Source organism: Bolinopsis microptera, chromosome 4 (genome assembly GCF_026151205.1).
Source record: "Bolinopsis microptera isolate Bmic1 chromosome 4, MBARI_Bmic_1.0, whole genome shotgun sequence".
Taxonomy (NCBI): domain Eukaryota; kingdom Metazoa; phylum Ctenophora; class Tentaculata; order Lobata; family Bolinopsidae; genus Bolinopsis; species Bolinopsis microptera.
Window position 1 is genome coordinate 12,852,433 of NC_087075.1, and position 12,756 is coordinate 12,865,188.

Here is a 12,756-nt window from a genome sequence, read left to right on the forward strand (position 1 = left end):
TTAATTACACTTAATTACTGTTAATTACTTACTGTTAGCATTGTTTGCTTGCTCCTCGCATATCCTCTCAGTCTGTCCTAACAGATTCTTCAGTTGTTGTAACCTTTCTTCCAGTCCTTTGATATCTCTCATTCCTGGATGATAACACTTTAGTTACCATGGTAACACTAATGATAACACTTTAAATTACAAATTAATCGAGAGATTTTTTATCTTTGATCTCTCAGAAATTTATTAAGATTACCTCGATAGCTTGAAGAGGTCTCATAAATTGTAGATCAACATGATGTCCACTGCCAATTCAAACATTACGAAGAATACCAAACGGTGAAATAACCAATATGAAATTGAAATAAAAAACAACTTGAAATAATTGAAATAAGACGACTTCGTGATAAAATGCAGCACAAACCTGGTGCCTGCAAGCTTTGTTTAACCTTAATACATTTCCTTAAATTATAATGGTAACAATGGTAACTAATGGTAACTAATGGTAACTAATGGTAACTAATGGTAACTAATGGTTACTAATGGTAACTTATGGTAACTAATTGTAACTAATGGTAACTAATGGTAACTAATGGTAACTAATGGTAACTAATGGTAACTAATGGTAACTAATGGTAACTAATGGTAACTAATGGTAACTAATGGTAACTAATGGTAACTAATGGTAACTAATGGTAACTAATGGTAACCTGGTGCCTGCAGGCTCTGTTTAACCTTGTCCACCTCCTCCTGTACACGGGGTAGGAAGGACAAGTTGATCTGATCCATGGCTCTACCACACTGGAGCACTAGCGAGTTAAGGGAGTTCTGGGAGTCTTGTGCTTCTATCCAGTGCAGCAAGGAGATAAACTCACTCTGTGAGGGAGCAGTGGGTAACGATATTATTTTATTTAAAAAACTTGATCAGAATATTCCAGAATTTTGGTACCAGTGAAGCTAACTGATAGTAACGCTCGAACCAAAAGAAATAAATTGTATAATGGTAACTAATGGTAACTGGTGATAACTAATGGTAACTAATGGTAACTATCCTACCTTCTTAGAGTCGAGTGTGTGGATATTAGGAGACTGCTGGAGATCAAGAGGGCTGTGTCCGGGGTCCGGGGCCCTCATACTCTCAGGATCCGGGGCCCTCATACTCTCTGTTATACCCAGTCCGTGTTCTTTAGAACACCTGATAACAATGGTTACCATGGTTACATCAAACAAGTAAGTAAGATTATATCATAGGTAGGTAATTATATGGAACCTAGGTAATTAAATGTGATTTAAGGTAATTATATGGTAATTATATGGTAATTATATGGTAATTATAGGTTATTATAATATGGTAATTATGGGTAATTAATAATTATATGGCACCTGATACTGTCGATCATCTTTGTGTCCTTCATCTGATCTACGATTCCTTTAGTAAGAGGTATCTGAGACAACACCTTCACATCTTCATCGAACTGGGTCAGCATAGTACCTGGTGGGTTGTTAAATAATGTTAATATGTTTAATAATATGTGCATAAAACTGTGCAAATATGTTGAATATGTGCATTAAACTGTATGAGTTGGTGAATATTGAGCTGGATTTGTTTTAAATGCTTTGATAGTAGAAATGAAGTAAAAAGGGGAAGAAGGTCTGATCAAATGAACTAGGTATACAAAATAACAATAGGAGGAAATAACAATGGACGTCACCTGTGGTGAAAGTGAAAGTGAAAGTGAAAGTGAAAGTGAAAGTGAAAGTGAAAGTGTTAAAGTGAAACTAACTGTAATCGTCTCTGTTCTTGAGGAATGTCTCGTACAGATCGTGGAATATTGCGACCCGTTTCTCAAACCCTACTGTGACCTGATCCAGATTATTGATAACAGCTGCCCAACCAGCTCGCTGTAACTCTTGATCCTGTACCTGTACAGGGGGTGAGTGAGTTGAAACACAAGGAAATATTCTTTAGTATAACACATGCCTCTAATTCTATTGTGCGAGGTAATTTGTAAAGCTCGACTTCTGGTGAAGGTTACCAATCAAATTTAAATCATATCAATACTCCGCAAGCAACCCGCCCTGGTGTATTAATACAATTGATAACGGAAAGGTATCAATGTAGATGCTATGCTTCGCTATCAATAAATTAATCAAATCGGTACTAATTGGTACAATTACGAGCTTAAATTAAATAAAACACCTCGAATAGAAACATACCAATTGGCGAGTTCGAGATAAAATGTTCTCAGAATACTTGTGGTAGTCCTTAGCAAGATCTGCTCCAAACTTTAGTGTTTCGCAAGTCTGGGAGTCTTTCAAGTACTTTTCTAAACGTTCCTGAACAAATAGGGTGTTTAGTGTTTCGCAAGTCTGGGAGTCTTTCAGGTACTTTTCTAAACGTTCCTGAACAAATAGGGTGTCCCGGGTGTTTAGTGTTTCGCAAGTCTGGGAGTCTTTCAGGTACTTTTCTAAACGTTCCTGAACAAATAGGGTGTTTAGTGTTTCGCAAGTCTGGGAGTCTTTCAGGTACTTTTCTAAACGTTCCTGAACAAATAGGGTCTTTAGTGTTTCGCAAGTCTGGGAGTCTTTCAGGTACTTTTCTAAACGTTCCTGAACAAATAGGGTGTTTAGTGTTTCGATAATCTGAGAGTCTTTCAGGTACTTTTCTTAACGTTCCTGAACAAATAGGGTCTTTAGTGTTTCGCAAGTCTGGGAGTCTTTCAGGTACTTTTCTAAACGTTCCTGAACAAATAGGGTGTTTAGTGTTTCGCAAGTATGGGAGTCTTTCAGGTACTTTTCCAAACGTTCCTGAACAAATAGGGTGTGTTCAGGGCATGTTCGCCATTCAGTTATTAATTATTATCAAGTTTTATTATCAAGAACTACTACTTATTATTAGTTATTAATTATTATTAATTAAATATCAATTAAATATCAATTAATATTTCAGTGATAACTAACCTGCAGGTTGTAGTCCTGTGGTAAAGCCACGTGGGGTTGAACAATGTGACACTCAATGTTACTCTTACTAAACAGGAAGACAGGCTGGTCGAGTGAGAATGAGGTGATGTAGTGGTACAGCTGCTGGGAGGCATCCAGCGCTCTGCCATCGTGTGTTAGCAGCACCTGCAACAAACTAGTTGGTAACTAATGGTTACTAATGGTTACTTATGCAAATGGTTACTAATGGTTACTTATGCAAATGGTTACTAATGGTAACTAATGGTAACTAATGGTTACTAACTTGGTACTATTCATTGGAACTGCAAGAGATTCAGTCAACACACAAAATAATTAAACCACTGCAGCCACCAAAACCCTCAAACGGAACACAAGGAAATATTTCTTCACTGACCTGTTTATCAAGAGGGATATCAGCAAGGTCGGAGAGGATGACCTGGAGGTCCTGAACCCTCTTGGAGATGACACTCTGGTCTAAGGGGAAGAGCTTGCCAGCGTCCACTAGGAACACGTTCATCTCGTCCTGGATTAGTGTTCACCTGCTGAACAGAATTGTTACAATATCTCAGACACTTCTGTCAAGATTACCTGCATTAAAGATTTGGATTATGGTGGAGAGACACGTGACAGCAATAAACCAATCAGCATCCACTTTTTACCCATCAAATTCACTGGTTCTAAAGTTCTAAGTTTGACGACCCTCAATTTTGTGCTGTCATCACTATTTATACGTCACTAATTGATGATATGATCATAATTGGGGGTCCCCCTTGGCCCCTTTGTCGGCCTGCCATCTTCTCCGCCAGAATCGACATCTATATGCACATCTATGTGTATCATTCAATCTAGACGAAAGTAAGGACAGCATTCATAATAAAATAATAATATAACTTACAAATACTCACGTAATATAGTTTGTTGTCTTCACACTCTGTTGAGGACTGTGAAACGTTTTATTTCATGGTTACCATAGTTACTCATCGGTCATAAAGTCTAGAGAGATAATTACATAATTGAAGTTAAGTAAACGACAATTTACGTACATCATTTTAAATAAAAATGAATGTATCATCGTACAGGAGCTGGTGGGGCATTTCCGAAATTAAAAACGATTATATAAATAATATCATAATATAATGAACAAAACAATTAATAAATTATATTCTGCAACAGCAACATGCTGTAAATTAAGTTATTCTAAATTAAGAAGTTTAAATAATACATCTCTGGTCAAATACCATTATTTAAAGACAACTTAATGTCGTTCGTCAACATAACAACTTTCAACAGAGCACGATGTATTATTTTGAACTAATTACACCACTACAAATCTATTACATTAAAGGAAAAAAATGTAATGTAACGTGATGGAAATATTTTAAACGGGCATATAGTCAAGGATCTGAAGACATTCCCGTCTATATATATGTATAACTTCCGCCCCGAGGTTTGAGACAATTTTGGCTATGGTGCAGTTTTGCGCAATTGACCACGCCCTTTTCGGCGCTTTCGCGACTTTAAAATCAAAATAACTCTGCTTTTAATTGGAATTAGAAGCTCAACTTGGCTTTGAAGTTGTTCAGAATCATCACATTTAGGGGGGGGGGGGGGGGCGGGGGGGGGGGGGGGGTAAAGCACAATTTTAAAGTCACCAGACATCAAGTTGTTGAGTTAAGTGACCACACCCTTTTTTGATCTCGCGAGTCGTTATTTTCACACTAAATAGGAGATATCTCGGCTTCTGATTGAGCTAAGTGCTCATCCTGGGCACTAAAATGTTCGGAATCATCATATTAACTAGGGTAGAGCACAATTTCAAAGTCCTCGGACGTCATGTTGTTGAGTTATTAGGCAAAAACCCACTTTTACACAGTCACGAGTAGCGATTGCAGCGCTTAAAATCAAAATTACTCAGCTTCTAATTAAAATTAGGAGCAAAATTCGGGCAGCAAAATCTCAAAATGTTCACAATTATCATATTGAGTGGGGTAGAGCATGGTTTCAAAGTCCTCAAACATCAGGTTGTTGAGGTTTTAGGCCAAACTCTATTTTTACGCTCTCGCGAGTAGCGATTACAGCGCTTAAAATGAAAATAACTCTGATTCTGATTAGAGTTAGGAGCTAAACTCGGGCAGCAAAATGTTCAAAATTAATAGGGTAGACTAGTATTTTTCTATCATAATGTAACCCATCTGACTTCCTCTTGTATTTCCGTTTGCCACTGTTTTTAGGACAATCATTTTTATGTTGTTCTTCATTCTGCACAATGTGATTTTCAGATTTAACCTCAAGAACACTTGAAAACTGCTGTTTGAGTTCGCTAGTCAATTCGGAGTCTTTTAGGACTTTAACATTCTGTGATATGATGGCTTCCACCGATTTTAAGTAATCTTCGAGAGGCATGTTTAAGAAATGTTTTTCGGTGACAAAACCGTGCCTTTCCACTATAGATTTATCAACTAAATTACCTACACTGTTTTTATGCCTAGATTTAAGATATGGTAAAAACCAAATGAGCCATGGTTCTTTGGGTGAATCAGGGTTTTCGAATTGGAAAAAGAGACGTAGAGCAGTGACAAAGCACCCCGCTATGATAAGTTCAACATTTACCATGGTTTGGTTTTCAGTCCTATAAAACATTTTGAAAAGTCCGACGCACAATAAATGGACATCATTAGCTGAGATTTCAAATTTAGTTCGAAGTCTATTGAACAGAGCTGCTAGAACACTAAAATAAAGCTTGAGTTTGGGTACATCATCTAAAATATCTGAAACAACTAGGACCCTTTCTTTCAAACTTTTTAACGTAGGTAGACTGCGAACTCGAAGTGAACTCCCCAGAAGCTTTTTTGGTTTGAAATACTCAGGCAACAATCGAGTTGTGTTGAAATAGCACAAAGTCCCATCACCTATCCAACTCAGGATATCACAACACAGCACCGGATAGTGTATAGAAAGTAGGAATAAATACAGGATAGCCAAGTTATCAAAAATACTGATCTTATAGATATCAGTCAAAACAACTCACAACTGGCTCCACTTTTGGCACGTTTACTGTCGTTTATAGTTCCGATCTTAGCAACGAACCGGAACCAGAGGTTTCCTACAATGTTTGTTAGCTGCTCCGGACTCCTTGACTGACGAGACCGTTGGTTTGGATCAAGAGGATTGCTTGTACGGCTTCTGTTACCGTCCATATTCTGTCTGGGATTCCAGTGGTTTTGGTGCTGTTCAAACCTTTGGCTACTCGCCTGCAACCATTTTGTATTCATTTATGACAAACGTTTTTGATATGTGTGCGATGTTATTTAACTAGACATTTGATGAGCGGGACTGATAACGGGATAAACAATTCTTCTCTCATGTTCACTTCATTTGCTCATTTGATAGAAAATCATCAAAAAGCAAATCACAAATTACACGATTAACAGCTGTATCTATCTGGATTACATCATGACCCCTAGTAACGTCTCTACCCCAACTCACCTGACACTAGCGTTATGTTGGGTGAATATTGTATCGTCCACCACCTCCTCTCTGATGTCCTGAGACTGGGTACCAGTCTCTAAACATTTTGCTGCCCGAATTTTGCTCCTAATCTTAATCAGAAGCCGAGTTATATTGATTTTAAGTGCTGTAATCGCTACTCACGAGAGAGTAAAAATAGGGTTTGGCCTAATAAATCAATAACCTGATGTCTGAGGACTTTGAAATTATGCTCTACCCCACTTGATATGATAATTGTGAACATCTTAATGCCCAAGTTTAGCTTCGAACTCCAATCAGAAGCCGAGTTATACTAATTTTAAGTGTAAAGTCGTTACTCGCGAGAGCTTAAAAATATAGTTTGTCCTAATAAATAAACAACCCGATTGTCTGTGGACTTTGAAATTATGCTCTACCCCACTCAATGAGATAATTTTGAGCATTTTTCTGCCCGAGTTTAGCTCCTAACTCTAATCAGAATCAGAGTTATTTTTATTTTAAGCGCTGTAATCGCTACTGACGAGAGCGTAAAAATAGGGTTTGGCCTAAAAACTCAACAACCTGATGTTTGAGGACTTTGAAATTATGCTCTACCCCCTTAAATGTGATAATTCTGAACACTTTAATGCCCAAGTTTAGCTCCTTACTCCGATCAGAAGCCCAGATATCTTGTATTAAGTGCGTCGATCACTACTCACGACAGCGTAAGAATAGGGTGACGCCTAATACCTCAACAACATGATGTCTGAGGACTTTGAAACCATGCTCTACCCCACTTAATATGATAATTGTGAACATTTTGTTGCCCGAATTTTGCTCCTAATTTTAATTAGAAGCTGAGTAATTTTGATTTTAAGCACTGCAATCGCTACTCGTGACTGCGTAAAAATAGGTTTTTGCCTAATAACTCAACAACATGACGTCCGAGGACTTTGAAATTGTGCTCTACCCTAGTCCCTAGTTAATATGATGATTCCGAACATTTTAGTGCCCAGGATGAGCACCTAGCTCAATCAGAAGCCGAGATATCTCGTATTTAGTGTGAAAATAACGACTCGCGAGATCAAAAAAGGGTGTGGTCACTTAACTCAACAACCTGAGGTCTGGTGACTTTAAAATTGTGCTCTACCCCCACCCCCCCCCCCCCCCCGCCCCCCCCTAAATGTGATGATTCTGAACAACTTCAAAGCCAAGTTGAGCGGAGTTATTTTGATTTTAAAGTCGCGAAAGCGCCAAAAAAGGGCGTGGTTAATTGCGCAAAACTGCACCATAGCCTAAATTTCTACCCGAGCCAAATTTGTTTGTAATGGTTCCCTTAAGCTATTCCAAGTCTCAAACCCCGGGGCAGAAGTTATATAGACGAGAATGTCTTCAGACCCATGACTAATATCATGTCCAAACCCAGGATGCACTACATGAAGAATTCGTTGTAACTTTGTTTGAAAAGCACTAATAGTCAATTAATAAATTTTCCCATGTGTCCATTATTTCATGTTTTACATCGCCGGGCCTTCACACCGTATAACAGTGAAACGTGAAAGGGAACTATAGACGAGTGAGACAGTATTGAACTTGCAACATTAGAGTTTATTAAATACCCTTGGAATAACGTTTTAACAAGTTGAGCCCCACAACCGGCGAGCCATGTGGTTACATTACCATATAAGGTAGTGTTGCTGTGGTTACATTACCATATAAGGTAGTGTTGCTATGGTTATATTACCAGCACGCTCACATCATGATGGAATCACAGTACTCTCGGTACTTCTGATCGTAAAGTTCTTTTTCCTTGTCCGTCATTTTAGACACGTGCTCTCCTTCAACCTCTGTCAGCGGCATGGACTTACCTGACAAGAGTCATATAAGGTAGTGTTGCTATGGTTACATTACCATATAAGGTAGTGTTGCTATGGTTACATTACCATATAAGGTAGTGTTGCTATGGTTACATTACCATATAAGGTAGTGTTGCTATGGTTACATTACCATATAAGGTAGTGTTGCTATGGTTACATTACCATATAAGGTAGTGTTGCTGTGGTTACATTACCATATAGTGTTGCTATGGTTGCTATGGTTATTGGTTATTGGCTAAAACAAGAATCCATGCCATCAAGACGAATATCAAATAAATAACACATGTAAATTGTTTGTAGTTAAACCAAAAGGAAAGTGCCACGAAGGGTCCATAACAAACGTCTACGTAGTGCAGCTCAAAAGTTTGAAGCGATCAATTAACTAATCACATCAGTAATGATGTAATTAACTGATTGAATGAGTAATTATGTAATTACCCTGAACAGTAACCAGCCACTCCTCATCTTCCTCTTCTTCGTCAGGAACTGGAGAGGAGGAACCACTTGTCGGAGCTGAAGATGTCGTCATCATCTCACTCTGCGGAGGAGAAATGCTTAAAATTATTTCGTAGGCCCTAAAATAACTCCTGCAGATCCAGTCTTAACCTTAAATTGAACATAACTCACTAGCTGAAAAAGCTCTGATACGTCAGATTATAACCTGCAAGACTGACCTCCAGCTCGCCATTTTTGAGATTCAAGCAAATCGAGGATGTTCAAAGGATGTAGGATGTTCAGCTCGACAAAATACCGGTGGAAGATATTTTGTAAAGTATAATCGTTAAAGAAGCGATTATCATCGCTGATTAAAAAAATCATTTTTTGGAAACTTGCCAACAATCTAACCTGTATTAGTTGTGAAATATAATCGTCCTTCAGCGCACTGACAGGGGTCTCCGTTCTGGAGACTTCAGCTCCAGTTAAACTATCATTAGAGTTAGTACTGTAGTTACTGTTTATTACTGTGCTCTCGGATAGCCAGATGGGGAGCTCCTTTTTCTGGGTTTCTGTCTTGTCGTTATCACCCGCAAGGTTTACCTTTATTGAATTTTCCTGTTGGAAGATAAATGTTACACTATAAAAGGAGATTTGTTTAAACTTATAATCATAAATAGTAAATAGTAAAATCATAACTGAATCATTGCTATAACGAAGTTGATCATCCACAACAAGTTTCTGCCATCTAATTTCAGGCTAGAGCATTCGACTTTTAGTAACCAAAGCTAAGCGGATCAGAAACACTTTTAAAAGAAACATTTTAAACAGAAACACTTATTTAGTGAAAGAGAAACACTTTAAACTCACCGCATAAAGGTTATATTCTTTACGGTTGTTCTGCCACAGAGGAATGTTTTTAGTTCGTTTTTCTGCTATTTTTAACTTTAGCGGCTCTGGCGCCAATAAATCCTCTGTAAAATGATGTAAGTTACATTTTTCAGAAGAATTATATCCAAAACACATATTCAGGGAACAGAACAAATAAAGGGTTATTTAAAATGAAGCTGGCAGAATGCCAGAATTATGGTAGGTTGCAGAAGTCTGAGTTATACATAATACATTTTTATAGGACCAATAATAATTCTCACCTGAAAGTTTGGTATTATCAGTTATTTTGAGGTATTCAGTAAATGATTTAGTCTGTTCGTTAAAGAGCGACACTGAACTCCTGTCTTGCAGAGTCTTTAACTGTGCCTGTGGAGAGCATTGTAACTCTTGGAGGTGGCAACATCGGTTCTTTGATGATAGTGTAAACGCGATAGCGTTAGCGATAACAAGTGCTGGATGGCATCATCCAGCGCTATCCAGCGTTAATTAGCGCTGGATGGCGCTAGCTATCGCGTTTACACTATCGCAAAAGACCCGAAACAGCTGAATCTTTTGTAGCATGACGATAAGATATATATATATATAAGATATTCGTGCACAACGTCAAAATTGAAAACAAACTGCCACTATATTACACACTATTACAATAGTAAATAACTTATCGTGAAACTTTGATTTCATTTTGGGATATTATGGGGGACATAAAGATGGGGGTTTTTTTTTGATTCCCCAAATTTCCCCAAAATTTCTCAACATTCTCCAAAATTCCCCAAAATTCCCTTAAAAATGACTTCTCAAATGACTTCTAAAATGACTTCCCCCAAGTTACCTCATCCTCAACTAGCTCAGTGTCGCAGTGCTGGCAGAGCAGTGTTCCTGTTTCCAGGTCTATAAGATCCTTTACATCTAGATCACTGAACCTGTGCATTTAGTAATTGATAATCTAGTAATTGATAATTAAGTAATCGATAATTAAGTAATTCATAATTTAGTAATTCATAATTTAGTAATTCATAATTTAGTAATTCATAATTTAGTAATTGATAATTTTGTAATTGACAAATTTAAAGATAATAGAGCACCTGTGGTTTCTAAAATTCATGTACTGAAATTCCATTTGAACGGAACCTCTTTACCTCAAACTAACCTCTTTACCTCAAACTAACCTCTTTACCCCAAACTAACCTCTTTACCTTAAACTAACCTCTTTACCTCAAACTAACCTCTTTACCTCAAACTAACCTCTTTACCTCAAACTAACCTCTTTACTTCAAATTAACCTCTTTACCCCAAATTTGGTAACTGTGATAACTAACCTAAGATAACTTGGTAACTATGGTAACTAACCTAAGATAACCTCAAACTTGGTAATTATGGTAACTAACCTAAGATCACCTAAACTTGGTAACTATGGTAACTAACTTGGTAACTATAAACTATGGTAACTACGGTAACTAACCTAAGATCACATGATTTACACAGGTGGAACTGACAATTCTGATGGAGCTGGTCGTCCTGATCTATCTTCTTTCTCATTCTGTCTAACTTGTACTTGACAACGTCAATAAATACTTTGTAGCTGGAACATAAAGCTGGTTAAGACTATAAAATAACTTTCAGTTCTATATCTTCCAATCGTAGTAAATTGGTGACAAAATGTATGTTAAATCATTTGATTAGCTACTTAATTATAATTGATAACATGGTACCGGTTAGTAACCAGATAATTATTATTAAATACAAGTTCTAAACAAGGAAGGGGTTAGTTAGAGACCACAGCCCAAGTCTAATATTTCCTCCTCCCCCCCCCCCCCCCCCCCCCCCAATATAAACCTGATAAAATAGTGATTGAACTTGACCCCCCAATATAAACCTGATAAAATAGTGATTGAACTTGACCCCCCAATATAAACCTGATAAAATAGTGATTGAACTTGAGTACGCCCCCGCCGGGCCCCAGTTCCTCTTTCTCTCCTTTAGTTATACTTTTTATCAACTTGTCTTTCCTTAGAGTTTCTAGACTTGCCCTCACCTGAGACACAAAAAGTGTTAAACTTTGACGAACATCAAGTACCTTTAAAAGCATTCGTTATAATATTTACCTTCACTGAATTTTACATGATTCTCAAAAAGAAGTCCGAATCTTATTTAATTAAATTCTGGAGAGATTTCATACATTTTAAAGCTCTAATACATGTCTGTACATGCTTTTCGAATAAAAGGGATATTCTCATGTACAAGTAGGATCACTGTGAAGACTAATCTAACACTCAGTTACAATGCCCCTTCAGATTCAGTTACTTCCTACTCCTAACTCCACAAATGTGTAAAGTGTAAACATTTCAACTCCAGATACAACTGTTTTAAACTATTTGCAACTGAAGATCATCAGATAACTTAGTAAAACCCCGATTTACCGTTTGGGGGAAAGGAAGCAACCGCGGTTAACCTCGGTCTTGTAACATTATGCATGTTAAGCCCCGCTTAGGGAAAGAAATAGCCGCGGTAGATCGGGATTTGCGGTAAATCTGGGTTCTACTGTTGCTACGAACATACTTCTCATTAAATTTTTTTTTGATAAAAAAAACGAACATGTTTCTTGTCGAATTTAAGAAGTTCGATGATGGTACGAACATGTTTCTTTTCGAATGAAAGAATTTAATTTTTGGTACGAACATGTTTCTTGTCGAATTTAAGAAGTTCAATGAGGTCGTCTTCTCTGATACACGGATGCTTGAGGAGAATATCAATGATGAGGGCCTCCTCAGCACGGTAAAACGTGTTGGCCACCATCTTTATCAGCTGCCTCATATCCTGCGTTATCTCTGGGAGGGTGGTTACCAGTTTACAGTTAGTGTAATATACATTATACATTATACGTAATCTGGGTAAAATTATCTTTAAAAAATCAGGACATTTTTTATGAAACACACTGTACATTGTTTTATTTGTGCTGATAATATCTGTTTTGGTCCAGCTTTTTAAAAAGTATTGTTTTTGACTATAATGTTTTTAATGATGGAGTGTACTTGGTTTTAAGAGGAAATACAAACATACTAAGATAAAATAATCTCAACAAACCTTTGAGGCCATCTTCAGAATCCACCTCCAAGTTACTCATGCTAAAACCTAACTTAAA

The 12,756-nt window shown here is 37.4% G+C and overlaps 2 protein-coding genes across 11 annotated transcripts in view; both read right to left on the reverse strand.

Moving 5' to 3' along the window:
• LOC134813895 (RB1-inducible coiled-coil protein 1-like) overlaps positions 1 to 3,944 on the reverse strand; it is a 119,445-nt gene extending 115,501 nt beyond the window's left edge. For 2 of the 10 annotated variants that reach the window (XM_063821825.1, XM_063821821.1), the window contains exons 1-9: positions 3,855 to 3,944; positions 3,344 to 3,491; positions 2,950 to 3,114; positions 2,206 to 2,325; positions 1,773 to 1,911; positions 1,372 to 1,480; positions 1,045 to 1,183; positions 699 to 864; positions 33 to 134 (exon numbers count right to left, since the gene is read on the reverse strand). In XM_063821825.1, coding sequence (XP_063677895.1) covers positions 33 to 134; positions 699 to 864; positions 1,045 to 1,183; positions 1,372 to 1,480; positions 1,773 to 1,911; positions 2,206 to 2,325; positions 2,950 to 3,114; positions 3,344 to 3,466 — 1,063 coding nt within the window. In that variant the 5' untranslated portion in view covers positions 3,467 to 3,491; positions 3,855 to 3,944. Of the gene's footprint in view, positions 1 to 32; positions 135 to 698; positions 865 to 1,044; positions 1,184 to 1,371; positions 1,481 to 1,772; positions 1,912 to 2,205; positions 2,326 to 2,949; positions 3,115 to 3,343; positions 3,492 to 3,844 lie in introns of all 10 variants that reach the window. The other 8 variants (XM_063821826.1, XM_063821819.1, XM_063821824.1 and 5 more) reach the window with 5 other exon arrangements.
• Positions 3,945 to 4,068: 124 nt separating this feature from the next.
• LOC134813907 (general transcription factor IIE subunit 1-like) lies at positions 4,069 to 12,751 on the reverse strand. The gene is made up of 11 exons (XM_063821838.1): positions 12,699 to 12,751; positions 12,294 to 12,442; positions 11,531 to 11,649; positions 11,077 to 11,196; positions 10,447 to 10,537; positions 9,878 to 9,983; positions 9,597 to 9,700; positions 9,138 to 9,344; positions 8,730 to 8,829; positions 8,171 to 8,282; positions 4,069 to 6,200 (listed from the first exon to the last, which is right to left on the reverse strand). Exons 1-11 carry the CDS (start codon positions 12,736 to 12,738, stop codon positions 6,065 to 6,067), a joined length of 1,284 nt encoding a protein of 427 aa, XP_063677908.1. The 5' UTR covers positions 12,739 to 12,751; the 3' UTR covers positions 4,069 to 6,064.
• Positions 12,752 to 12,756: the final 5 nt, after the last annotated feature.